General features: G+C 34.9%; 1 protein-coding gene across 2 annotated transcripts; it reads left to right on the plus strand.

Moving 5' to 3' along the window:
* On the plus strand, positions 1-27,352 carry LOC126679523 (ABC transporter A family member 1). 2 transcript variants are annotated; one of them, XM_050374570.2, is made up of 40 exons: positions 1-255; positions 513-592; positions 816-984; positions 1,483-1,565; positions 1,996-2,212; positions 2,664-2,893; positions 2,998-3,058; positions 3,233-3,319; positions 4,469-4,701; positions 4,841-4,955; positions 5,048-5,137; positions 5,707-5,891; positions 5,961-6,073; positions 6,908-7,014; positions 7,868-7,930; positions 8,224-8,310; positions 8,968-9,066; positions 9,157-9,341; positions 10,004-10,058; positions 10,160-10,231; positions 10,509-11,216; positions 11,339-11,517; positions 13,722-13,932; positions 15,717-15,800; positions 17,457-17,498; positions 17,622-17,718; positions 18,553-18,680; positions 18,768-18,872; positions 19,721-19,867; positions 21,152-21,436; positions 21,518-21,650; positions 21,870-21,949; positions 22,056-22,163; positions 22,564-22,714; positions 24,398-24,534; positions 24,631-24,705; positions 24,868-25,171; positions 25,546-25,679; positions 26,923-26,981; positions 27,063-27,352. In XM_050374570.2, the coding sequence occupies exons 1-40, from the start codon at positions 157-159 to the stop codon at positions 27,142-27,144; spliced, it is 5,679 nt and encodes a 1,892-aa protein (XP_050230527.1). In that variant the 5' UTR covers positions 1-156; the 3' UTR covers positions 27,145-27,352. The 2 variants fall into 2 exon arrangements, with proteins under 2 accessions (XP_050230527.1, XP_050230528.1); XM_050374571.1 differs by lacking the exons at positions 1-255; positions 513-592; positions 816-984; ... (1 more) ...; positions 1,996-2,212; positions 2,664-2,893 and having other exon boundaries at positions 2,998-3,063.
* The last annotated feature ends 374 nt before the right edge of the window (positions 27,353-27,726 follow it).

A 27,726-nucleotide genomic window follows, 5' to 3' on the forward strand; every position in this document is an offset into this window, starting at 1 on the left:
CGTACTATTCCAAATGTCCGAATCTGATTTTTTTTTAAAAAAACACTCTGCTCCTTCTTCTTCACTTCCTAAATAACTTCTCAGTCAAACAAAAACAGTCCCCTCTCTCTCTCTAAAAATACACCCTCACTTTCTCTCTCTAAAAACTCAAAAGTTATGGCGAAGAAGAAGACGACGAGGCGCAGGCAGTTGGAAGCCATGCTTTATATGAATTGGCTTCTCAAAATTCGTCACCCCTTTGTTACTCTTTTTGAGGTATCTGATCAATTCTTGAATTGTTTTTGCTTGATCAATGCTTCATTGTTTATTTTGTGTGTTGTTTGCATGTAGTTTGAAGTTTTAGCCTCTTCTCTCCAGCTCAGTTGATTCCAATTGAATTTTTTTTCCTTTTACTTTTCTTTGGTTTTTTTGGATTTTATTTGGTTTTTTTCATTTACAGCTGAGTTTTTCTTTTATGAATTAATATTGCAAGAAGAATTTAATGACACATTGTTTTTATTTTGTGTGTGCAGGTTTTGCTTCCCACGATTGTAATGTTACTCTTAATAGCTGTAAGAACACAAGTTGATACACGAGTTCATCAAGCGCAGCCGTAAGTCAACGTCTCTGCACTTCTGTCAATTGTTAGATAACAATCAAGTTTAAAGAATTAGAATAAAAGTTTTGAAATTCCTATGTGGATTTTTCGGCCTAGTAAACGAGTGAATTGGGCATTGGAGCTGAATTTGTTTGATATAATTGTCATTTCGGGCTTGCTTGTTATTGATATCATTGGAATTAACTAGCAATTGGGATATTACTAAATTTGTTTCCAGGTATATACGAGAAGGTATGTTTGTAGAAATAGGCAAAGGAATATCACCAAATTTTCAACAGGTTCTGGAGTTATTGTTGGCGAAGAGAGAGTTTTTGGCATTTGCACCTGATACAGATAAAACCAAGATGATGATTCGCTTTCTGTCAATAAAGTTTCCTTTACTTGAGGTATCTATTGCTGATCATTTTTCTGATTTTTGGGTTTTGCTCTTGGATGTCAATTTGTAGTCCAGGTCATTTTAACTACTGTTGATATGGGCACACAAGTAAGAGGATTTAGCATTTTTGACGTAAGCCTAAATGGTGTAGCTGACCTCAATTACATTTGGGTTATGGCTTACTTGAGAGTATAAAAGAATAGGCAATTGTTATACTTTCAATAGGGTGGGGTCGCAGTTAAGCTTGTTTTCAGATTGTAAATAAGATGCTTCCTTATGTTTTATTAGGTCTTTTTTGTTATTCCTTGATGTATCTTGTTTTCCAGTATGATTGCGTTGTAATTAGTTGCTTCTATTTTTTTTTTTTCCTGAAGGATATTTGTTTCTTATGGGAAAGTACTGCTGTTCTTTCTCTCTCAAGTGTGCCAGAAATCATTAATACTACACCATGATATAATATTTTTGCTTACTACTTTCAAGCTTCATGGGGTTGCCTTGTTTTTTTCAGCAAGTTTCAAGAATCTACAAAGATGAACTTGAGTTGGAAACCTATATATGCTCAGATAACTATGGTGTTTGCTATGATGTTAAGTAAGTCATATTCTTGCACTTCTGATTGGAAAGTTTTTTTTTTATGTGCATGAACGAAATATGGCACTTACATGTGGATAAAGTGTTAATCTTTCTTTGCCTTATGTGAAAAGAACTAAGTCTCTTTCTACCTGTGAATAACTCGACTGAACTAATGCTTATGCACAAAGTATAAAGTATATGACTTAGTTTCTGTGCAATTAACAGCAATCACAAGTATATGAACTAGATTATGTGCAATTATAAACTTTTTGGAGTTATGTGGCATTACACTAGTAGGGTGTATTTGTTTGGTCTTTATCTGACTGTACTGGATACTAAAAAACTGAAGAATCTTTGTTCCCTGTGGTGGTATTAGTATTAGAATCTTCTGAATTTATCCTTTTTAATAGCATTGATGAACTTGACATTTTCTGTTCTAATTTTCCAGGAATTGTTCAAATCCTAAAATAAAAGGAGCTATCATATTTCATGATCAAGGTCCCCAGATATTCGATTATAGCATACGTCTTAATCACTCTTGGGCTTTCTCAGGGTTTCCCGATGTTAAAACCATAATGGATATAAATGGACCTTATCTGAATGACTTGGAATTGGGTGTTAATCCAGTTCCAACATTGCAGTATAGCTTCAGTGGATTCTTCACGGTACGGTTGCTTGCAACTCTTCCGCTGTTTTTTTTATTGAATTATTTTTACTCTGATTTTTGAGTTTTTCCTTCTTTCAGAACTCACTTTTATTGTCATTAGTGGGCAAAGCAAAAGACTTGGTCATATTAACAATTGTAGCCATGTCCATTTCTTTGAAAATCAACTATCACGGCCTATATTTTTAGCATTGTTGTCCGTTTTAGTAAGTCCTAACGCTACCTTTAAAGTTCTGATGTGGCCATAAATGTAATACAGTAGGACATCATACATTATTGTTTTTCCTTAATCATTGCCCATTTGTTCATTATTTTGTGGAGATTTTCTAATCTGTCTTTGATGCTGTTTGCTTCAAAAATAAGATATGAATGTTGAACAATTTAATTATAGAATGATCCTGTTTTTATCTCTCTTTTTTTACACACTAATGACGCTTTCATGGTTTCTGCAGCTTCAGCAGGTAATGGATTCATTCATAGTATTTTCAGCTCAGCAAACTGAGGGTAAGACTGTAAATGAATACATAGAGTTGCCATCTTCCAATATTTCTAGAAGATCTTCTTCCCTCAGTTTTTCATGGAAGAAATTTAGTCCCTCGACAATTAGAGTTGCTCCCTTCCCGACCCGCCAATACACAGACGATGAGTTCCAATCTATTGTCAAGAATGTCATGGGAGTACTGTATGTTTTTTCTTTTTCCCTCAAATATTTGTGTATAAATACTATATTAATCACTTTATGCTCTCTCTTTGACAAGTATTTTCGGTTTACTGATCTCTGGGCAGGTACTTGTTGGGATTTCTCTACCCCATCTCTCGCCTTATCAGCTATGCTGTGCTTGAGAAGGTTTGGTAATGATTGATAGATGTTGTAAAGCTTAATACCGCTTTCATTTACTTCTCTTATTTTTGCCTGTAATTTTCTCCTCATCTGATAGTTTGAAGAATCATGTATTTACCCTTTGTATATTTGCTCTTCAATCTTTTTGATTTCAATCCCTTTTCGATTCTGATATTCTAGGAACAAAAGATAAGAGAAGGTCTCTACATGATGGGATTAAAAGACGGAGTATTTTATCTCTCCTGGTTTATCACTTATGCTTTTCAGGCGAGTTTCCCATATGTCGTTTGATCAATTGAAACATGCTCTGTAATTTTTTGTCCACTTTTTCCATTGATTTTGGATGATGTTTGAGGATGGGGATTATATCTGAATGGGTAAAAAGGCTCATGCAGTGCACGAAGTGCTTTCGGTTATTACAGGGGTAAATGGAGGATGGATGCATTTGTCCGCAGCCTTTCCCTTGCTTTTTTCCAAAGAGACTGTTTCTACGCTTCAAATCCATGACCTACATGTCACCAAACGAGACGTTTTACCACTATGCTAATGCTCATCCTCATTATATCTGCATTATTACTATGCAGGAAAGATGAACATCAACTATGTGTATGTGATGCCTGAATGTTTGTATGAGCTTGTTTTTTGTATAAAAAATTGCACGAGTACTCATGTGGGCACTTCCACTTGAGCATTCTAGTTGAAAGGCTTGGTTATTCAAGAGGGTTTTGCCTTTCGTCTTTACCTCTGCAAATTACAGTTCAGTTGTAAACATCTTTGAACAATAAAATGCTTATATAAGGCTTATATATTGTGGTTAACCAACTCTTCTCCATAGTCTTCACAAAGATATCTTTAGGTTTGTGATGGTGGTGGCACCTTCTCCATATTGGTTAAACTGGGGCAGTGACCCAGTTGACATTTCATAGATATAGTGATTGTCTGTGATGAACTGTTTGCTTACTGGCTATGTCAATATGTTCTTGTCGACGGTAATGACTTGATGGAGACAGAATATATTGTGAACTTGTGATGATATATGTAGTTTTCTTGTCCTTCCATTTAGATCAGATCTATAATTGTTCTCTTGGAAAAATTGGTTGACTAGTGGTGTTTCATGGCCATAGTATCATTGCTTCTTTGACCCATTTATAGCTGAAGAAAAATTGTTTGGCATATTATGATAAACTTAGTGAGGATAAGATGATTTTACAGTGTTTTTGTCCCAAAATTTTTGTGTTTCTTTATTTGGTTTGGTAGAGTAGAATTAAATTTAACTAGAGGAGTCAGCTCTGGTTTTGTTTATATGCTGTTAGAAATGACCGGCCAAAGGGTGTCCCATGATTAAGAATTATTTTCTATTGTTCTCTTTTCCGTTTGATTTGTCTACTTCTCATTTTTGTTTTTTTGGGTTTGCAGTTTGCTATTTCTTCTGGAATAATTACAGCATGCACCATGGATAACCTTTTCAAGTATAGTGATAAGTCACTGGTGTTTGCTTATTTTTTCTCTTTTGGACTCAGCGCAATTATGTTGTCATTTTTGATCTCTACATTCTTCACACGAGCAAAAACAGCAGTTGCAGTTGGGACACTGTCTTTTCTTGGGGCGTTCTTTCCCTATTACACTGTTAATGATCCAGCTGTACCAATGTGAGTGCTTGTGCTATCAACTGATTATGCTTGAGAACTTTCTTGGGAGAAAGAAACTTATCATGTATATGGTAGTATTTGGTTTAACTACTCATGTATTAGGACGCAAATGCACTCATCTGACAGTTTTCTCTTATAGGATATTGAAGGTCTTAGCTTCTTTACTTTCACCTACGGCTTTCGCTCTAGGATCAGTTAACTTTGCTGATTATGAGCGTGCTCGTGTCGGGCTTCGTTGGAGCAACTTATGGCTAGTATGTTTTGTACTTCAGAGAATTTTTATATGTAATTCTTTTCTCTCTTAAGGGCATCATTATTTCTAAAATCCAGCCAAACATTGGTGCAGGGGTCATCTGGAGTGAATTTTTTGGTCTGCTTTTTGATGATGTGGCTTGACATGCTGCTATATTGTGTTGTTGGTCTTTATCTTGATAAGGTACATCTTTGAAGTTTCTCTTTTAGATGCTAAAATTGACTTAAGACTTCACTACCTGGTCTGTTGTGCATTTCTTTTTATTTCTTTTGCCTATCCCCTAAATAATCTTTATCACAACAATGGGACTTTAGACGTTTATCCCATGAGTTTAGAGTGGTAGGAGGGAGAGAAAAAAGGGGAGTTATGGTTCCTCTGCTGTAACCAGGTGGTCATGAGTTAAAATGTTGTAATGCAAGAGGAAGGCTGTGTATTTTTGACTTTTCAGAGGTCACTGTGCGGGATGCCCTGTGGACCAGAACTCCTATCAATCAGAGTTGACTCTTTTTCATCAATGGTCTTTTCACTTGGTTACATGGAAGGATTAGCTTTTTTGCATAAATAATTATACATGCATAGCAGCTTTGATGAATCCCGCCCACTAATGCAAAAGAGGGGAAATGATTTTATTGTATGATGTTCTTTTACTCAAGAAAGCAAGAAGCCCTGGATTCAATTTATTGTTCACTGACTTTTATCTGCTTTAATTTTGTTTTCTGCAAAACCTTACTGATCTTTGAAGATATGATCAGGTCCTTCCCAGGGAAAATGGAGTCCGTTACCCTTGGAACTTTTTATTCATGAATTGGAGAAAGAGAAGCATTACAAATCATAATCTTCCAAGTTTAGGAGTTACAATTAGCGATAAGCTTTTCAGTGCTGCACCTGCTGTTGAGGCAATAAGCTTGGATATGAAGCAACAAGAACTCGATAATAGGTATATTCATATTTCTGTACGTATTAATTTGCTTTCTCTTCTTATATGTTCCTTTTGTTTAATTTACAGATGCATCCAGATTAGGAACCTGCATAAGGTGTATGCTACTAAAAGGGGGAAATATGCTGCTGTTAATTCGCTAAATCTCACCTTGTATGAAAATCAGATTCTTGCTCTTCTAGGTTGGTTCTTTTATTCCTATTTGTTGCTAGGTCTTTGTTGTTGTTTCTGGTTTGAGGTTTATGTCCTGAATCACAACAAGTCATTGTTCCTATTACATATATTCTTATGATATATGCCTCCTTTCTTTTTAGTTAATCATGCAATACCAACATAAGTATTATGAATGCCCTAAAACAGCAGTGGAGTTCTGATAGACTCGCTGTGTATTTTTATACCTCCATTATGAAGCCTAAGCTGTAAACAACAATATTGAGTTAAAAATTCTTCAGCTTTGTGAATCGATGTGTGCCTGTATCTGCACTGCTATCTGTTGATGATCTCTGGTTAGTCTGTTCAATGTAAATTTAAGCTCGTGTTGTCTACCTTGTATTTTCTATTGAGCATTTCTCTCCTTAATTTAGCTGTGTAAACTGTAGAGTGTAGAGTGTAAACTCTTGTTAATGGTCATTTTCTCTTCTCTTTCTCTTTCCAGGCTGCTTGCCTAAGTGTTCATTTTTATTATAGGTTTTGCTTCCCCGGAATCTTTCAAAAACCTTAAGACTTGACAGGTCCAGCTTATATTATTAATAAAAGTGAACCTTTTTTTATGGGCCATAACAATATGAGTTCTTACTTAGACAGACCCCTCGTATTTAATAAATAATCTTCTCATTGTGAAACCTTAAGAATGTTAATAGTTGAATAGTCCAGAAAAGAATATATCAAGAATTTAAAGTTCTTCATATAAGATTGTGGCACTGTAGGTTTGCACAGGCAAAGAAGAAAATCATTTTCCTTTCTTTCTGAAGAATAATTCTGATTTGATGTACTAATGAAATATCTTAATTTTCAAGGGCATAATGGAGCTGGAAAAAGCACAACTATTTCAATGCTTGTTGGTCTTCTTCCTCCTACTTCTGGGGATGCTTTGATGTTTGGAAAGAACATACTACGAGATATGGTTAGGATCTTTTCTTTTTATGATATTATTTTCATCTCCATTTTGCAGGTTGCAAATGGTTTGATGTGCATCTGATAAACAAATGTCTTGTAACAATTTCTGGCACAACTATCGATTATGCATTTCATATTTTTGCCTTTCGAGGCTCCTTTTTTTGTGTGGATAGATTGTTTAACAACTGTAATCAAGTCCGTTCCATCCCAAAGAAACTGCATGTGACATCTCCGCATCAACAGCTTTGGCCTTGGAAAAGGCAAAAAGGGGCATGTTTATTTATACTCTCCCCTTTCCAAATCCCTTTGTTAATTTACACATATATTAAGAATTTTTTTTTTCTTGTTTTGCCCTTATTAATTGTGCTTTGGAATTATATGTATTATTACTTGTCTTATAATCATTAAGATAAAACAAAAGATTAAAAAGGACAATTATGCTAAAAAGTACAATGAGACTTGTTAAGTGGAATATAGAAAAGAGACAGAGATTTTCTAAATGGGACAGAGGGAGTATAATTTAAGAAGTTTAAAATCTTATCATATCCTCTTAGTTCAATCTTGTTCAAATCTTGTTCACTAGTGTAGCGGAATTTTGTATTTGTTCTTATTTGATTGTTGATCATGCATTCTTTCTCTGAATGGGAATGTGGATAATTTTTTCCTCATAATACTAAAAAGGGACATTATTTCATAAAAACCGTCTTAATTATTTTGCATTGTGTTTTATTATTTTTGAGCTTAAGATTAAATTGTATAAAACTTTATAAGTTTTCATTTAACATTTCTCTATTTTTTTAATATTCTTGCTGGAAATGAATTTTTTCCTAATATTGTGATTAATTTGATGTCTTCTGTAGGATGAGATACGGAATGGTTTGGGTGTGTGCCCACAGCATGATATTCTTTTTCCAGAACTGACTGTAAGTAACAGGTTTTCTCTTTCTTCCATTTGGTGTGTAGCCTTGCAGAATATGCCCTTGCCCTGAAAAAGGTTGACCAGCACTATTTTATACTATATAGTTAGCTAGATCTTATACAGGAAAGAATCTTCTAATTTGCTATTTGCAATATGTGAGTGCATTTACAAAAATGGATTATCTGGGGCAGACATGTAATGTCCTAAATTATTTTGAATTAGATTTTTTTTATTTGCGACCCTTAATATTTAAATTACTTATTTGCCATTAATCATCTGATTCCTTGATCTATCTAGGTAAAAGAGCATTTAGAATTATTTGCTATACTCAAAGGCGTGGAGGAAGATATTTTGGAGACCGCTGTTACTGATATGGTCGATGAAGTGAGTTTTTGTTTGTGTAATTTGATTATTATGTGCAGATATTACTAAAACTCTGAACAACAAGTTATTTTAGCTTTCTGATTCTAAACAGCATGCAAATTACTAATTTAGTACCTTACATTTAATACTCATTCTAGACGGGTTAATAGAATTACAAGCTTTCATGACTTCATCAGTTATAGTTTATTCTGTTCCTTGAATTCCTTGTGAATTTTTTTTATAAGACCTGTCAAATGGTGTGGCATAATGGCTTGCTAAGTTATACAAATACGCCGTGGAACCTGATTGAATGCCCTTATAAACTTGACTGCACGCCCTTAAGGAATTCTGTAATGCACTTTTACTAGATTTGATTACCTCCATCCATGACACCTTATCTAAAAAACATGGATATCCTTACAACTCTTGGATCGTTTTTAAAAAATCACTGGCATATTATATGCTATAGAACACATGTCTGTCTTGCTTCATGTTATGGTCAATTCATTCTGAAACATGTGTTTCTGCTGGCATGAATAGGAAATCGTCTCTTCTAATTGCCCTGGTAGGATATAGTAAAGGTGATACACATATTTTTTGTTAGTTTTCTTATTTAATTTTTATAAGTCTCCTTTCTCTTATGTCTTGAGAGGTAGATAGTGACATATTTAACGTCAGGTGGGTTTGGCTGATAAAGTGAACACAGTTGTGAGTTCGCTTTCTGGTGGCATGAAGAGGAAATTGTCTCTTGGAATTGCCCTGATAGGAAATAGTAAGGTGATACACAAATTTGAAGAAATAGTACCTTTCTCTTTTCCATTTATTTTCAAATAAAACTCAAGAATTAATTCTCATTATCTGTTACAGGTTATAATTCTTGATGAACCAACTAGCGGAATGGATCCATACTCGATGCGGCTTACATGGCAATTAATCAAGAAGATAAAGAAGGGCAGGATAATATTATTGACAACCCATTCAATGGATGAAGCTGATGAACTAGGAGATCGGATAGCTATCATGGCTAATGGTTCTTTAAAATGCTGCGGAAGGTTTAGTATCTTACAACGCTATGTCATTCCAATATTCACATGAGCTGATATTGTCCTGCCAAAAAATTTCTAGGAAAGAAATTGCATAGCAGCTTAGATTGCTACGTTGTTTAAATATGGATTGTTGATGCGGTCGTGCTTCATTATTATTTCCAAGTTGATGGAGCCTTAGATGAACCTTTTGCTAGCTAGATGTTACGGAAGTTTTTCGATTCCTTTTGGGCTGCTAGTAGCTTTTCTTATTGTTTTTTTACCACATGTTTATATTTCATCATTATGATTTAAAGGTTGGTCTGGTATTACACTGTTGATTATAAAATTATTTGAGTTCTTTCTTTTCTGTAGTTTTTTGTTTTAATGGTTATTTTTTAAAATTTGTGTCTGTTTATGAACTTCTAGGTACAGTTTATTTTGTCTGAACTGTTAAACTGTTCAACTTTTTCTTCCTTACGAAATTTTGGTCTTTTTTTCTCATAATTTGTCCTTATTCTGGATAAAAGCTTTTGGTCTTGGGAGCCCTTACTGGAACATTATTTGAAGTTATCTAATAACTTCTACATAATCCTTGGCATCTATGGACGATGAAATATTTTCTGTTATCTAAAAATAGCTAAACTTAGAGCATTTCACATTGTTCACATTTCTGTATAATTTTCTTACAGCTCCCTCTTCTTAAAGCATCATTATGGGGTTGGTTACACTCTTACTCTAGTGAAGGTTAGTAGTCCCATTGGTAATTATTTGGTTGAAATATCTAGATTTTCATCTCTTTCAATATCCCGGCAATGGCCTTATTATTATTATTATTATTTTTTCAGTCGGCACCTACGATGTCTTTAGCAGCTGATATTGTTTACCGTCATATTCCATCAGCAGTTTGTGTGAGTGAGGTATTCATCTAGGTTCTTGAATCCCAGTGTTCCTTGCATTCATTGTGTGTGCTGGTCATGTTTAAGAAGGACTAGCACCTGTATTTAATATATTTGTTGCAGAAATTTAATTAATGTTTGTATATTTGATACTCTTAGATCTCATATGTTTGTGCTTTAATTTATGTTTTATCATCTGTCATGATGTTTTGGATGTTATGTACAATTACATGAACTCGTGCATATTTTTGTGTAAGCTACAGCTATACTGACATTCATATGCGGCGCGCCATTTTAGGTTGGAACTGAGATCTCTTTCAAGCTTCCTATGGCTTCCTCATCGTCCTTTGAAAGTTTGTTTAGGGAAATTGAAAGTTGTATGAGAAGATTAGTCTCTCACTCTGAAACAGATATAAGCAAAGAAAAAGATTATATTGGCATTGAAAGTTATGGCATCTCAGTTACAACTCTGGAGGAGGTATTTCTGAGAGTTGCAGGATGTGACTTCGATGAGAGTGTCGATATCAATCAGACGAGCAATATTCTTCCATCAGATTCAATTATTTCCACAGCTTCCCAAGATCATAACCCCCCCAAAAATTTGGATTCTAAATTTCTAAAAAGCTATATAAAGGTTTTTGCTGTCATATTTTCCTTAGTGGGCAGAGCCTGTGGTTTGATGGTCGCTACTGTTTTAAGTTTGGTTAACTTCTTAGGCAGGCAGTGCTGTAGTTGTTGTATTATTTCGAGGTCAACATTTTGGCAGCATACAAAAGCATTGTTTATAAAGAGGGCAATATCTGCTCGAAGAGACCGGAAAACAATTGTTTTCCAACTTCTAATTCCTGCTGTGTTCTTGCTTTTTGGTCTTCTTCTTCTCAAGCTTAAGCCACACCCTGATCAGCAATCTGTTACGTTGACAACATCGCAATTTAATCCTCTCTTAAGCGGCGGCGGCGGAGGCGGTCCAATTCCTTTTGATCTGTCATTTCCTATTGCAAGAGAGGTCTGTTAACTATACTTGGCTTCTTCTGATATTGCAGTTGCATATCATCCTTGCAGCCTTTTAAGTCACATGTAAACTTGAATTTCAAAAATTTTAAACTCTTTAAAGCTACTTATTTGCAGCTTGCTGAGTATATCAATGATGGTTGGATCCAAAGCTTTGAAGAGAGTTCATATAAATTTCCTGATTCAGATAAGGCATTAGCTGATGCCATAAAAGCAGCAGGGCCAACTCTGGGACCAATTTTACTTTCGATGAGTGAATTTTTAATGTCTAGTTTCAACCAATCATATCAGTCGAGGTATGTTAACCTGGATGCTGAGTTACCTTATTCTCTTTAAACTTGTCCATCCTGAAATGTTCTATCACTTGCTGTACATATTATTCATGATAATTTTGCAGCTATAACCTCTGTAGAAGTATTAAATGACTGGAATATTCTGTTCTTATATGATATATTGATATGTCACTGGTAGGGCTTCACTTTGGTACGTTTAATCCAAAAACAAAAATTTAACTATAGAGATTTGCATTATGGAAAAACGTTCGTCCAGATTGAGGAAAATTCAAGTTAAAATAAGGAGTTAGTTAATGACAAGACTTTAAAGTTTAGAGGTTTCAATTTCCCCCCCGCTGATGCTTCCAAAGTCAAACAATGAATAATAAGTTATAAAAGTGAACAAAGTCGATAATATGCATGATCAATAACTAAATTGACAAATTAAAAAAGAGCACAAAAATTGATCCGCATCAGCACCATCATGCTGTATTGATCATGACTTCCTCATTAATCCTTATCATTGTCCCTAAATCAGAAAATGAAATCAAAAAGTTAAGATGTCAAGAGAAAAGGAAACATAAATCATAAAGAGAGAAAGAAGGTAAGAACAAGAGTTCACTGCCAAGAGTACAAATCTATGTATTTCAATTTGTAATTATAACAAACAAATTTTGATTAGATATCATTGGATTCGAAAGAAAGAGTGGGCTTCAAGGAATCGGAGTCGGACTAGAGAGCAAAATCAAAAAAAAAAAAAAATACAAGAAGAGGGAAGGAAGAGAAGAGAGAGAGAGAACCCAAACAAATAAATAAGGACCTGCCACAGAGAAGGAAAATAAAGTAACAGAGACAATGGGAAACTTATAACGCAGTTATGTAAGTATTTTGACAAATTTGGAACCAACCCTATTTTTTTGATCTCTAAAACCAAATAGAACCTAGTTATCTTTGGTTTGTTTTAACAATAATTGGACTAACTTGAACTGCAAAATGAACCGAACTGAATATTTAGCTTCAGTTTGGTTCCATTTTTGCATGCTCCCAGCCACTATTAGGTGGTTGTTGCTGTATTTGTGCATCTTAATAAAAGGTGGTTGTTTCTGTATTTATGCATCTAATGGCCACTTTGTTTTTGTTTTGTCTTCTGGTTAGATTGTGTAAAATCTTCACTAATTGCATTTTTTCATACAAGTGCAATATAGTTTTTCTCTTCATTATTCAATCGACTATCTTTTCTAATTTCTGGTAGATTCATGTTTCATATAATGGCTGAAAATAAACTTCAAAAAGAAGTGAATGTATGAAGAAACTTTGATGAATTTAGCTTTTCAACAAGTTCAAGAATATAATACTTATGTATAGTCACCTGATTCTTCACTACTTTATCCTTAGTTCCATTATGATAGCAATCTTCTATGTGTTACGATTTCCTTGGACTACTTTATTTTTGAAGCACTGGAGGATAATATTGGATAATTTAAAATATTGTTGCTTGTCCTTTTCTATCTTGGCTTTTTTATTTTAATATGTACAGTTACCAACAGTCTTAAATGATTTATAATTCCTGCAATTATCTAATTAAATTCTATGATTATCTTAAAAAGGGAAATTGCATAGCTAAAGTGGAAGTTTTAAAAGAAAAAGAGGGAAAAATTTAAGCAGCAAAGAAGAACGTAAAATCTTGATCTTGTTTTCTACTTTTTCTACATTAACACATACTGTCATCCATTGTTTTAAATTAATCGTCTTTTGTACTACACTTTCTTGTAATGTTGGCCACCTGGGTTTTTTTCAATGGTGAGGCAACCTAAAAATGCAGTTTGGGTAAGTTTACAGGAACGGGGCTTTGGGGCATTTTGTAACTTGCATGTATTTCTTCAGTTTCTTATAAGAGATATTGATATAAGTCACTTACCTCAGATGTAAAGTCAGAAGTGTAGGTCTCTAGCCTATTGTTTACATCGTTGTCAAATTTATGCTGCAATAACTTTATTTGTTTATTGTTGTATATCAGAAACCTTAACAATTTTAGTTTATGATCATTGATTAGCTTGTTAAACTAATCAATTGCACTTTTTTTTTTTTTTTTTGAAGAATTGAATTTTATCTTATCTTATAAAGCCAATTTCCAGATGCTGCACTTTTCTTCCCTTTGAAGTGGCAAGCATATGGAAGTTTTGTATGTAACAATGAGCATTGTAGCTCTAATGTTCAATATTGTTCAGGTATGGAGCGGTAGTGATGGATGATCAAAATGATGATGGGAGTTTGGGATATACCGTACTGCATAATAGCTCTTGTCAGCATGCTGCTCCAACCTATATCAATGTGATGAATGCTGCAATTCTCAGGCTTGCTACCGGTGATAAGAATATGACAATTCGTACACGCAACCATCCTTTGCCAATGACAAAAAGCCAGCACTTGCAACGGCATGTATGCTTCCTCTTCCATGTTAAATGATCTCAAGAATTTCTCATAAACATGTTATGCTAGAAGCCTAGATTGGACCATTGATTCCATTATGATTGATTGTTACATTTATAGAGTTTTGAGAATGTTATCCAGTATGTTATGCAGAATGATTAATGATTACTGAAATGGGAACACTGACTAATTAAATCTTCTTGGGAACAGTTTTAAATTGAAGAGACTGCTTCCTTGTTTCTTTTGTGTTAAAGGGGACTTTTTAATGTATATGTAGAGCTTGGTTGTGGTTTAGATGGTGGGTCCAATGGAAAGAATTTGTTGAAGCTAGATATAGATAGAATGTCTTGCATTGTTTGCTTTGTGAAAATAGAGTGAGGAGATCGTTAAGAAGGTGGTGTTATGAGGCATGATGCTGATAACTGCATAATAAAATTAAACATGTTTCTCTAAAGGTTGTGTAGTTCCTATCATCACTGCATATTACTAGTTGCGGATTCCTTTAAGTCCTTTTAATCACTATATATTACTAGCTGTGGATTTCTATGTCTACCAGGAATACTATCTGACAAGCATAATATGCTGCATGCCTTGATTTGTGTTAGATTCCATCTTAAAACCAATTGGTGTTAAGTGGAGGTGCCCAACCAATATATAAACACATGTCCACTCACACACACAACCAATGTGGGATTTCCCACTTTAACACTCCCCCTCACGCGTAGCGTGTACAGGCCAAGCAACAAAGTCCCCCCTCACGTAAATCTCACGTGGGCCGGGCCAAACTCAAATTGTGTGAATGGACAAGGCTCCGATACCATGTTAGATTCCATCTTAAAACCAATTGGTTTTAAGATGGAATCTAACATAGATTCCATCTTAAAACCAATTGGTATTAAGTGGAGGTGCCCAACTAATATATAAACACATGTCCACTCACACACACAACCAATGTGGGATTTCCCACTTTAACACTCCCCCTCACGCGTAGCGTGTACGGGCCGAGTAACAAAGTCCCCCCTCACGTAAATCTCACGTGGGCCGGGCCAAACTCAAATTGTGTGAATGGACAAGGCTCTGATACCATGTTAGATTCCATCTTAAAACCAATGTTAGATTCCATCTTAAAACCAATTGGTTTTAAGATGGAATCTAACATGGTATCGGAGCCTTGCCCATTCACACAATTTGAGTTTGGCCCGGCCCACGTGAGATTTACGTGAGGGGGGACTTTGTTGCTTGGCCCGTACACGCTACGCGTGAGGGGGAGTGTTAAAGTGGGAAATCCCACATTGGTTGTGTGTGTGAGTGGACATGTGTTTATATATTAGTTGGGCACCTCCACTTAACACCAATTGGTTTTAAGATGGAATCTGACATGGTATCGGAGTCTTGTCCATTCACACAATTTGAGTTTGGCCCGGCCCACGTGAGATTTACGTGAGGAGGGATTTTGTTGCTCGGCCCGTACACGCTACGCGTGAGGGGGAGTGTTAAAGTGGGAAATCCCACATTGGTTGTGTGTGTGAGTGGACATGTGTTTATATATTGGTTGGGCACCTCCACTTGATACCAATTGGTTTTAAGATGGAATCTAACAATTTGCAAGCAAAATGACACGCCTACAGCTTGTTGTGCATGAAACTTTTTTATAATTCAATTGTCTGAATCATGTCATTTTCTCAACCTAATGCACAGAGTTCCTTAGAGTATGGTGCCTCTAATATATGTAGCTTTGAAGTATTTGAACCATTTCATGGACTAACACTTGAATTTTCTTTTGAGTTTTGTAGGATTTGGATGCATTCTCTGCTGCTATTATTATTAACATAGCATTTTCATTTATTCCTGCTTCGTTTGCTGTTGCCATTGTGAAGGTATTATTTCTGAACATTCTGTTAATTTCTTTATGGATAGTAGTATTCCTCTATTTAATGATTATGTAGCAAATTCTAAGAATAAGAGTCATACTGGTGTTTGCTTATTTGGCATATTTAGCTTTGAAAATAAATTAATGTAAAATAGGATTTCAGTCATTTCAATTGAATTTAAATTTCTTTATGGATGATATTATTGCTCTAGTCAATTGGTATGTGGTGAATTCAGTAACAAGAAGTATTGTCATACAGGTGTTTGCTTATTTTGGAATATTGAGCTGTGAAAATAAATTAAAGTGGATAGGATTTCCATCGTTGTAGTATTGCTGATAGCAGGAAGTTATGGTGATGCCCTTCCATTGATTGCAGTATAAGGTTTAGGGAGATTGCAAACAGATTCCATCTCGTAGTGGCAGTGATGGAAGTTTGTTTTCAAGCATTAGGTTAACTTTGCTTTATTGGTGTCATCATTTTTTGTTTAGCGCTTTTGATGTTTCTCAAACCAGTGTTTAAAAACCGAACCGGTGGCCAGACGAAATTGTAAAAAAATTGGACCTAGCTTGTGTGGTTTATGGCCCAACCTTCGGTTTCAACTGCCGGTCAACCAGTTCAACCACCGGCTTAACAGCTGGCTCAATCCGGTTCTTTCAGTTCAATCTAAATGGACCAGATTTCCATTTCTTTGGGTTAGTTGGACCACACAGATGGGCAGTTCCCTGTTCACCCGGCTGGTCTGGTCCTGTTCCTTGGTCACTGGCTCAAACTGTGCAGTGCAATAACCTGAGTCTACCTTGGCTATGCATGCATGGAAAGATTTCATCATTGTAGATTTTGAAGTGTTTCTATAAGGCTGCCTGTTGTTTCTGCTGCTAGTAACTGATCATTTGATTTTCCTTTCAAGGTCGTCTACAAAAAAAAAGTAGTCATTGGCTGTACAAGAATCTTGACTGGACCATGTGCCTTGTGATGTTGGAATATTTCTTCTTGTTTTGTGCTCTTAATCTCTTACTTATTTGTTTATAGGTATAGCATATAGTTCGTTAAGATAATAAAACTGTTGTTGATGCCTCACCAAACAACTTGAACTTTTGGGTGACTTGGTTATTTGGCATGGTATGAGAGGTTTTATGATTGAAGGTCTAGAGTTTGATCCTTGACAACTCCCATTTGGTTAATGAAAGTATTTGAGCACAAGATGAGATGTGTGCTTGTTTGTTCAAGCTTCAAGCCGATGGGCATTTTTGTACGGGGGTATGTTAAGATAGTAAAACTATTGTTGAAGCCTCACCCGGCAACTTTGACCTTTTGGGTGAATTGATTATTTGACATCTTTTTTGAATGTCCGACTCTTTTGCTTTCTGCAATTTGTCAGTTCTATCTTCTTGAATATAAGGCTCTTGTTGATGTGAACTTGCATATTCTCATATATTTCTTTTAGGCATCAAATTTTATTTGTTGTTCCCTACTTTTCTTTTACATGAAATTTATTTGCCATGCCTTCTGCAAAGAAGAAAGAAAAAGATATGCTGCGGACGAAAAATCTTTCATAATTTTAGCCTGGAATCTAAAACTCAAACTAGAAAAATTTGTTACATCTACCGTTATTATTTTTGCTGTGGCATAAATATTTATTTATATCTAAGCTATTTGATCCAGGAACGTGAGGTGAAGGCTAAGCACCAGCAGCTAATTAGTGGGGTACGTTTTCCTTTTGGCCATACCAGCTTCTCTATTTTTATATTTTCATAATTTTGCGAACATTTTCTCCAAAATTTCTATGTGCTTTTGTGAGGCAAAGTTTAACCTTTATGCTCTTCTCAGGTTTCTGTACTTTCATATTGGGCTTCCACATTCCTCTGGGACTTCATCAGCTTCTTATTTCCTTCATCTTTTGCAGTAGCTTTGTTTTACATCTTTGGTAAATTCTCAGGATTTTATTCTTATATCTCTGTCTAGTTATTTAGTTTTCAGGACAACCATTTGGCCTCACATTGCTTAGTAAATTGGTTGGTGAAGTGATGAAATGAAAACATTTGAAGTTATGTTTGCCTAGAATCTTAAGCGCATTTGAATAATTGCTGATTTTTTTGTCACTGTTTTTTTTTTTAACTTAAACTGGGGTTCTCAGTTCTGCAATTTTAATTGCTTTTGTAAAGCACTAATATCCTTTCAATTTGAACCATGTTCTAGAGATGCCGGTGTACAAATTAGGTCTTTGGATATAGTAAATATATTGTCTTATTGTCCTTTCCAATGATTGCTCGTTGAAGTATCGTATTGGTTGGTCCATATGTAAAAAAAAAAAAGGAAAAGTGATCAGCAGTAGGGGACAGGAGGAAATCTTGTTTCTTTCTTCGCATGCATAAGAATTGGGGATAAGCTGTCTGATGTGTGTATAAATAGGTTTTGCGAGTACTGATTTCTGCAATAAGACCCTTTGAATTGATTGGAACAAAGAGGATAATGTGAAGGAGTTTGTACCTCCTGTGGCCAAATAACAAATCATGATAAGAAAAAGAAATACAGGATTCTTTTGAGGTGCTAGATAAGTTACTCTTTGAGAAGCTCCTGAAAGTTAAACATGCAAGGAAGCAAAGGAAATTTTATGCCCCAATTTACTTATGTTGTTATCCAAATTTGCCCAGTTATCAAACAACCTCAAATTCTTCCTGCTTTACTTTGGTGCAAATCTGTATCAAATTGTTTTATAAGGTATTCTAGCCTTACAGTCTAATCTAATTTGGGTCTGCAGGTATGGATCAATTTATCGGAAAAGATGGTTTCTGGCCAACAATTTTCATGTTTCTGGAGTATGGACTAGCAATCGCATCATCAACGTATTGTCTTACATTCTTGTTTTCTGATCACACCATGGCTCAGGTATCGCTGATATTCTCTCTTGTTATGGGTTTCTTCCAACTTCCAAGTTGTAAGCTCATGCTAATGCAGTGCATGCTATATTTGCAGAATGTGATTCTGTTGGTCCAGTTTTTCACCGGCCTAATTCTAATGGTGATCTCATTCATCATGGGCCTTATAGAGACAACAGCAAGTGCAAATAATGTTCTTAAGGTTAATTTCCTCTTACACCATAAATTATTTCTTTATTGAGTACTATGATTTTTTTTTATTGGCATTTATTTTGAAACATCTACTGTCAACTGCTTCAATAGTTGTTAAAAGAAGATAGAAACAGCTTTTACTCTTTAAAACATTATAGTTTGAAAATCTTAAGAAACTGAAAATCTGATGTATTTTACTGAATGAAATTGCTAGCACAAATACATGAAGACAAATGATCTTAATACAAATCAAAACCCTAATATTAGGGTATCAAAATAACAATAAATCAACTAACACATACGAAGATTTACATAACTAGCTTTTATTATAAAAATAAATCATAAAATTATAGTGCTAAAACTCATGAAATAAAACTCATGAAAGAGAGGTTGCGGAAATGTCATGCGAAGAAACCTAAATGCAAAGTTTACTACCTAATTTAGATGAGGAAACAAATGTTTGCAAATATTCTCTGGTTCAGATTTGTGTTCATTAATGCAGTTAAAGCATGCATGTCGTTGGCATTTCAAATGTCATTTAATGACGGCTAATATTTTAACAAGAAATTTCAAATGGCAAGAATCTGATGATATTTGATTGCTTGGAGAGTGGGAATGTTAAGAAATAATGTATTGCTTTTGACATATATGCAGTCTGTACTGATTTTTTCTAGTTTTATGGGAGATGTTTATCTTGTTGGCCTTGTGATGTTTAAAGTTTACTTGGTGTGTGAGAAATAAGTGTGAAATTCCCCGTGATTGCATCTGATAAGATAAATGGTGATGTATGTGTGTTCCGACATACTATTAACGGATGACTTCCATCCTTCCTGACACTAGTGGTATTCTGTTTTTTAGAACTTCTTCAGAGTTTCACCTGGTTTTTGCTTTGCTGATGGACTTGCGTCACTGGCTCTTTTACGACAAGGGATGAAAGACAAATCAAGTGATGCAGTTTATGATTGGAATGTCACTGGAGCCTCCATAATATATCTTGGCATTGAGGTTAAAGCCTCCTTCCTTATTCTTGTACTACAGTTTTATTTCTAATTTTACATTTAAACTAGACTGTAGTCATAGCTATGAATAGGAAAAACAATATGCTGTGTCAAGGGTTTAATTGTGTGTCCGTATTTGAGGCCTTGTCCATGTGATCAAGATAGTAGATGCTTTGATAACTTTCCATTACTTGTATAAGTGATATTTGTGCCATTTTGTCTAAATAACCTTGAGATATACTTCTTTCTTAAGAATAAAGATGTTTAATAAGTAAAAGAAACTTTAAATTAATAGGGAATTTTGCATGAATGAATTATTAGCTAAACTTTCTCTATATTCACAACAAAGGAGTAAATATGTTCCTGAACTTCCTTTTACCCATGTCAAAGAAGTTAACAATACCACCAAGTTATTTAAACATTTGCATATCCAAGGTTTATCGGCACCCGACTCTTGAACTGAACGTTAGTTACGTGCTTGCAGGAAATAAATTGTGGTTAAAAGCCAGTAATGGCCTAATTTCTGTGATGGGGTACTGCTAAATTCATTGATGGGGTTCTCATCTTGATTAGTGGTTAAATTTTTATTATATTTATTTGTCTCCCTACTTTGTGACTCAAACTGAATCTTACTGATTTCTCCGCTTCATTATGCATTAAGCAGTACTTATGACATTTATACCAGCATTTAATAAAATACTTCATGGGTGGATAGATGTCACAAGTCTTACTAATTTGAGAGATGGACAGAGGTTTGTTTCATCTATTGACAATTCTGACCTCCTACCTCTGTCCATCTCTCAAATTAGTAAGACTTGTTACTAATTTCCATAATGGGCGATTAATAAGTTTGAGCAATGCTCATAACATATGCTCTGTCAAGCGCCTCTGCTGTACTTAGAATTTTCTATATTATAAAGCCAATCATCTTAAATGGTTATTTATTTGCAAGATTTGATGAAACAAACCTATCACTGCTTGTATTGAGATGTTTTTATATAAGAATGCACAAATCCGTCACTTATTCTTTTTACTAAAATTTAACTATGTACGGATATATGGATGCACAGGCTCCAGCTGCTAGGTTAGAAAAGTTTTGGCAACATGTTGGAATTATTTAAAATGGATTAGCTGTTAGTTGGGCAGATTGATACAATCTTACATCTTGAAAAAGTTTTAGTGGCATTCCTTCCACAAGTCTTTATGTATTTATTCTGTAGTAGCTTACTTTATATGTTAAGAAGGCGACAATGAGCTTAAGTGGATCTGAATTTTTTTTCTCATCTTGTAGAGCATTGGTTACTTTCTCTTAACAATCGGGCTGGAATACTTTCCTTTTCACAAGTTCACTTCAGTTACAATCACACAGTACTGGATGAATTTGAAGAATATTTGGATGAATTTGAAGAATATTCGGCATGGCTCTTCCTCTGACTATTCAGAACCCCTTCTACAATCTTCTTCAGCAGCTGTTTCTCTTGATTGGGATGAAGACATTGATGTGCAAACAGAAAGAAACAGGGTACTTTCAGGATCTGTTGACAATGCCATCCTCTACTTACGTAATCTTCAGAAGGTATGTTAATGTTTGTAAACTATGCTAATAATACTGCAATTCACCTTTTTCCTTTATAGTAATTTGTGCCACATATTTAAGGTGTATCCTGGAGGAAAATATGGCAAAAAAGTCGCTGTGCATTCATTGACTTTCTCAGTTCAAGCAGGAGAATGTTTCGGATTTTTAGGAACAAATGGAGCTGGCAAGACCACCACTCTATCAATGTTATCTGGTATTCAACAATTATGATAACGATTTTTCTCGTTTCTTGTCTGAAATGTTCAAATTTTCTAAATTATGTTTGGCTGCATAAACTATAACATATGCAACATTTATTTTATTGAAGGAACTGATGGTAAATGATTTTAATGGCTGAAAATTAAACACATGGGAATTCTGTATGCTGCAAAATATTAATTATGTTTAAGATTATCTATTCTTCATTTTGCAGGAGAAGAATCTCCAACTGATGGAACTGCATTTATTTTTGGCAATGACATACGTTCTAATCCCAAGGCTGTTCGTCGGCATGTATGTCTTGATCTCTTTTCTTAGATTGCTTTCTGATCGAAGGCATGTTTAAATCTTTATCTATAGAATCGTAACTAATTTATTGGATTATGTCAATCACTTGCAGATTGGGTATTGCCCCCAGTTTGATGCTCTCTTGGAGTTCTTAACTGTCAAAGAGCATCTTGAGCTTTATGCAAGAATAAAAGGAGTTGCTAATTGCAGAATGAATGATGTACGTGAATTTAAATTCTGTACTTAATTGTCATCGCCTTCTGGTTTATCCATAGTTCACTCTTATGCCCTGAAATTATAAAGTGTTCAGGGGTTCGCCTATTTTACTAAAACCATTCAGACTTAATATCTGCTTTTAAGCCAATTCATGCAAGTTTTTCCGATGACATGTCTTTCTTCAGTTTGTTCTTAACACTGTTTTAAGAATATGTTTTACTTTAACAATCTTATGAATTTGGACAAACATACCTTTTGGAACAGTTTATGATTGCAGTAAAATTTAAACATCTTTGTCTTTCTGTCTCTCATTCTTTGTCTTCCAGGTGCTTTTTGGTTAACAATCATATAGTTTCTTTTTATCATTATTAAAATTTGCAATTATGCCTTTGTTCACTGAACAGGTTGTCATGGAAAAGTTAGTTGAGTTTGACTTGTTGAAACATGCTGACAAACCATCATTTGTACTTAGTGGGGGGAACAAGCGCAAATTATCTGTTGCAATTGCAATGATTGGGGACCCTCCAATTGTATTTCTTGATGAGCCATCAACAGGTGAGCATGTCGATCCTTCTTTTTGTGCCCATCTTTGGTAATAAAAATAAAAGAGAATCAAAGCATAGTTGCTGCTGATATAAATGTAAATTTGCTATTCATTTCAATATTTCTGTTTCAAGATTTTGTGAGAGAATTTTTTGTTATTATTATTGTTATGGGAAATTAGTTTGTCCATTTGTGCATCCTTGGGCTAATCGCAAAATCAAAGTTCCAAAGAATTTTGCAATCTGTCATTAGGCATGTGTTTTGGAAATGCAAGCATTTCTCTCTGTGTTTTTGACTTTATTGTACCTAACAAAGCTATTAGATTCATTATGTAAGGTATGACTAAAAAAGAGGAAAAAGTCGAGCTACAAGAAAATTCCTGCCGCTACCACAGTGGCAGTATGTATTAGAGCTGAAATAGGTAGAAGTGTGGTAAGTATAAAATTCATAGGAACCCATTGTATGCTGTAGAAACATATGCCTATAAGATGGTAGAATATCTGTAGCAAGTCATTGTAACTTCCAAATTATGTGCTTATATATCCGTATTGAAGTTGATTGTACATATACTTATCTGGTTTCAATGGTTTGCTACGAGTTTGCTGCCCAATGTCTAGGCTAGAATTCATTATTTCCAAACTGTAGTTTGTGATGAAAAGTGGAATCTTGTAATAATTGGACAATAATCTAGTTTCAATAACCTAGTTTATTTTATCCAAAGTATTTCAGCATATTTAAGTAAGTACAATTGTAACAAAGTTTGTAAAAAAGAAAATGATATTTGGTATCAATTAGCTCCTATGAAGAGTCCCTACTGCAATTTTTCTTGGGTGAAGGCTAATCTTATCTCAATATAGATCAAGGGGTGCAACCGTGCAGCTTACATTTATAACTTGGATATTTGTTCTTGCCAACAACTGCAGAGCATTTATAAATCTACAGAAATTCCGATCAACCGTTTTACCATACTAATGCTTTAATACTTATTCTTGACAATAATACAATATTTCTGCATATATTTTGGCCTAAATATTTTTATAGGTTTTCATCTTATTACAATATGCTTGTTGCTTTATGTTAAGATATAACTATTGTTAGAGCCTCACCCAACAGCTTGAGCTTTTGGAAAATATTTTTACAGGTTTTCATCTTATTACAATATGCTTGTTGCTTTATGTTAAGATATAACTATTGTTAAAGCCTCACCCAACAGCTTGAGCTTTTGGATGAATTGGTTATTTGACATGGTATCAAAAGCCTCTATGACCGAAAGGTCTAGAGTTCGATCCTTGGCAACCCCAATTTGATTAATTACAAAAAAGATTAAGTTGAGCACAAGATGATATGGGTCTTGTGTGCTTGTTTGTTCATGCTTCAAGCCCAGTTAGCATGAAGCTTGCGGGGGGGTGTTAAGATATAACTATTGTTAAAGTCTCACCCAACAGTTTGAGCTTTTGGGTGAATTGATTATTTGACGCTTTGAAAGAATTCTGACTTTCTAAGCTGAAGTTGTATCTCCTTATTTACTTGTACTAGTGTATGACTGACCTCTTGTCTATTTATTGTTTTCCAACGAGTCCTTATAACTGCAGGCTCTAGAAAATCGTTTTGCACTTAAAAGCATCATCATTTCAGTGTCAATTCCTCATCTTTTTATTAGGTCAACTAATGGCTGCTGATTATTGATTGTTCTAGGGATGGATCCAATTGCCAAACGATTCATGTGGGAAGTGATATCTCGCTTGTCAACTAGACATGGAAAGACAGCAGTAATTCTTACAACCCACAGTATGAATGAAGCTCAGGCACTGTGCACTCGTATTGGAATAATGGTATCAGTACAGTTGGCTTTTCCGAGCTTTAGAAACACGAAAACTGACTCCTGAAACATCCTTTTAACTATTGTCTCTTTTGCTCTGGTTTTGAAGGGCGGCGGCAAATTAAGATGCATTGGAAGTCCGCAGCACCTGAAAACACGATTTGGAAATCACCTTGAGCTAGAGGTCTATAGTTAGTTATTATTTCCTTTTCTCAATTTATGGTTCATACTATAGATTAGGATCTGAGAAGATGTTAACAGTAGGTGTTAAACATCCATTCTTTGAAGATGTACAATTTCTGAAAATTTTGAGCATGATCTAATTTCTGATTTTGGTCTGCCATAGATTAAACCTGCTGAGGTTAGCTCTGTAGACTTGGAAAATCTTTGCCACCTTATTCAGGGAAAGCTTCTCAACATTCCTTCACATCCAAGAACTCTACTCAATGACCTTGAAGTTTGCATTGGAGCTGTAGACTTCGTAACATCTGAAAATGCATCAGTAGCAGAGATCCGATTGTCAAAAGAATTGATATCATTTATTGGTCGGTGGCTTGGCAATGAACAAAGAATTAATACACTTTTGTCTTCAGCACCCATTTCTGATGGTGATTTTGGTGAACAGTTAGGAGAGCAGTTGGTTCGAGATGGTAAGTATTTTTGTTTACTTTCTAGATTTGATGGCGTTCAAGCTCTAGTTTTTTGGATTATTTGTATACTAAAGCTGATTTTACTAGAGGATGTAGCTTTACCTGTTGGATGGTAGCAAACATGGCATTGTTACTCGATTTACTTTGCCATTTTTTGGCTTTTTTTTTTATTTCCTGAAACCTGTCTTTTCCACTTTACCACGTCAGATGTTGTTTAACTAAATGTAGCAACACCTTTTTTCTATCTAGTGTTGTAATAGCGTAGGTTATAACTAAGTTGCAGTAAATTGTTAAGATAATTTTATTATTTGTGCTAGACAAGCTAAGGCTGATGTTTACTATTGCTGCACTTAACTCTTCGTACTTTTGTCTAGGTGGGATACCGCTGCCAATATTTTCTGAGTGGTGGCTAACCAAAGAGAAGTTTTCAGCTATTGATTCATTTATTCTGTGCTCATTCCCTGGTGCTACATTTCAAGGGTGCAATGGTTTGAGTGTTAAATATCAGGTAAAATAACAATGCGTAATGTTACTTATCTCATCTATATGCCTGTTGCTTTAAGTGAATGAGTTCTAAGAAATAACACTCTTGTGTTTTCTTTCTTTGCAAGTTATATTTTGCATGTTTGTTTTTGGCCAAGTGTTTCAGCAATTCATTAGGAAAATAAGATGACAAGATTAGTTTATTCAAGATACTACAATAACCCAGCTAATTTAATTCCTTGTTAGTTTCATTTTAAATCTTTGCTAGCTTTTTTCCCTGGTAATTTCTTTCCTACGTATTATTCTTAAGATATAGAGACCCTGGGAAATTATCTTTTGCCTAATCACCATTTCCAAGGTGCTTGATCACAAGTTTCGAATGCCAATGGAACTAATTTGTTATTTTAAAGGATGCGACTTCAACTCAAAACAGTGAAATGAAAGAATGATAAATCAAAAAGCTCCTTGTGTAACTACTAACCCGATAAAAGTGTCTATCAAGTAGTTGCACATCCTATTGGAGCAAAAAGGTCCTTGTATTTGGTGCTACTTCTCTCATTGAAGCACAAGGGGAAACTCCATAGAAGGCAAAATAAAATTTGGAATGTTAGAGATAATGAAACTATAGTTAAGCCTCACCTAATTGTTTGAGTTTTTGGGTGAAAATTTATTTGACATGGTATCAGAGTCTCTAAAATTTTAAAATATAGAAGTCGATCCTAGGAAATTTCATTAATTGATTAAAATATTTGAGGACAAGGTAAGGGGAACCTGTTCTTATTCATGCTTCAAACCCTATCTATATTTGATCACAAAGTAAAATGGACTTGTGTTCCGGTGAATTCTCGCGTGTGGTGGTGTATTAGAGATAATAAAATCATAGTTGGAGCTTCACCTAACATTTTAAACTTTTGGATGGATTGGTTATATGGCAAGAAAGCTACAAGTTTTGCAATTGTGGAAAACATGTTTTACTATGTCTAGTTTCTCATTTGCATGTTTTTGTCCTTTGCTTAGGGTGTGTTAGAGACGATAGAACTATAATTAGAAGTTCACTTAACAGGTTGAGTTTTTGTTTCACAATTACGTATTTTTAAACATATGCTTAGTTTTTCAGTTGCATGTTTTTGGCCTTTGCTTGTAGCATTGCATTTTAAACTTTGAGAGCTTTTAATATTTTAATTATGGATTTATCTACATCCCACATCATCATCTATGACAAGTCATCCTACAGCCTGAGTGGCGACTGATAAACAATTTTATTGCAGATTCCATACTCAGAAGGATTCTCCCTCGCGGATGTGTTTGGACACCTGGAGCGAAATAGGTGAATGTATACTTTAACTTGAGCTGGTGTTTTTCGTTGTTACTTGTTAGAGTCATTCTTACCTATATATTTCAACTTCAGAAATGAGCTGGGAATAGCAGAATACAGTATCAGCCAAGCAACTCTGGAAACCATATTTAATCATTTTGCAGCTAGCGTATGACTCAACATACAAGGTAACACGAATACGAATGTATGTGTCCCTCCATTTTTTTGATGAGGGTTACAAGAAAAAGTGTTATCATTTTGTAAATAGGAAAACTGGGAAATGTACATAATTTTAATGATTGTCGATTTATTTATACCGAGTCTCAGTTGCCACCAAATAACATATGCAAGTTCCACTTAATAGAGAACGACTTTTTGAGGCATTTATTCCAGAAATAACTAACCGGTGATAATTTTCGTATCAAGCTATGCTGAGCACAGAAATTAGTGTAGCCATGACAGGTTTTCACTATGCTCAAGTGCCGACCGGATTTTAGTTAGTTGATGAGCAGGCTGGGATAACCGACTTGTATTCGGGAAAATGCAAAGCCACTGATTGGTTTTTACAATTGTAAGTGCATCAGCCTTGAATTGCACTCTGAAGTTGTTGCTAAACTTTTCATCATCGAGCCATGTTCATATCCTGTGAACAGTTCTTAGTGGCAGTAGGGATGTCTCCCTTCCCCCTGATTACAACCCCATGCCCCGCCCCAAGTATAACATCCGCCTTTCCCATATCTATGACAATACATGCTAA

This window comes from Mercurialis annua, linkage group LG4 (genome assembly GCF_937616625.2).
Source record: "Mercurialis annua linkage group LG4, ddMerAnnu1.2, whole genome shotgun sequence".
Lineage (NCBI taxonomy): Eukaryota > Viridiplantae > Streptophyta > Magnoliopsida > Malpighiales > Euphorbiaceae > Mercurialis > Mercurialis annua.

What these genes read in the sequence shown, in the direction of transcription:
- LOC126679523 (XM_050374570.2), top strand. Translation starts at nt 157, where the DNA reads ATGGCGAAGAAGAAGACGACGAGGCGCAGGCAGTTGGAAGCCATGCTT. An exon ending in CCTTTGTTACTCTTTTTGAG is followed by an intron (nt 256 to 512) that starts GTATCTGATCAA and finishes TTGTGTGTGCAG; the next exon opens with GTTTTGCTTCCCACGATTGT. An exon ending in AGAACATACTACGAGATATG is followed by an intron (nt 7,015 to 7,867) that starts GTTAGGATCTTT and finishes TGTCTTCTGTAG; the next exon opens with GATGAGATACGGAATGGTTT.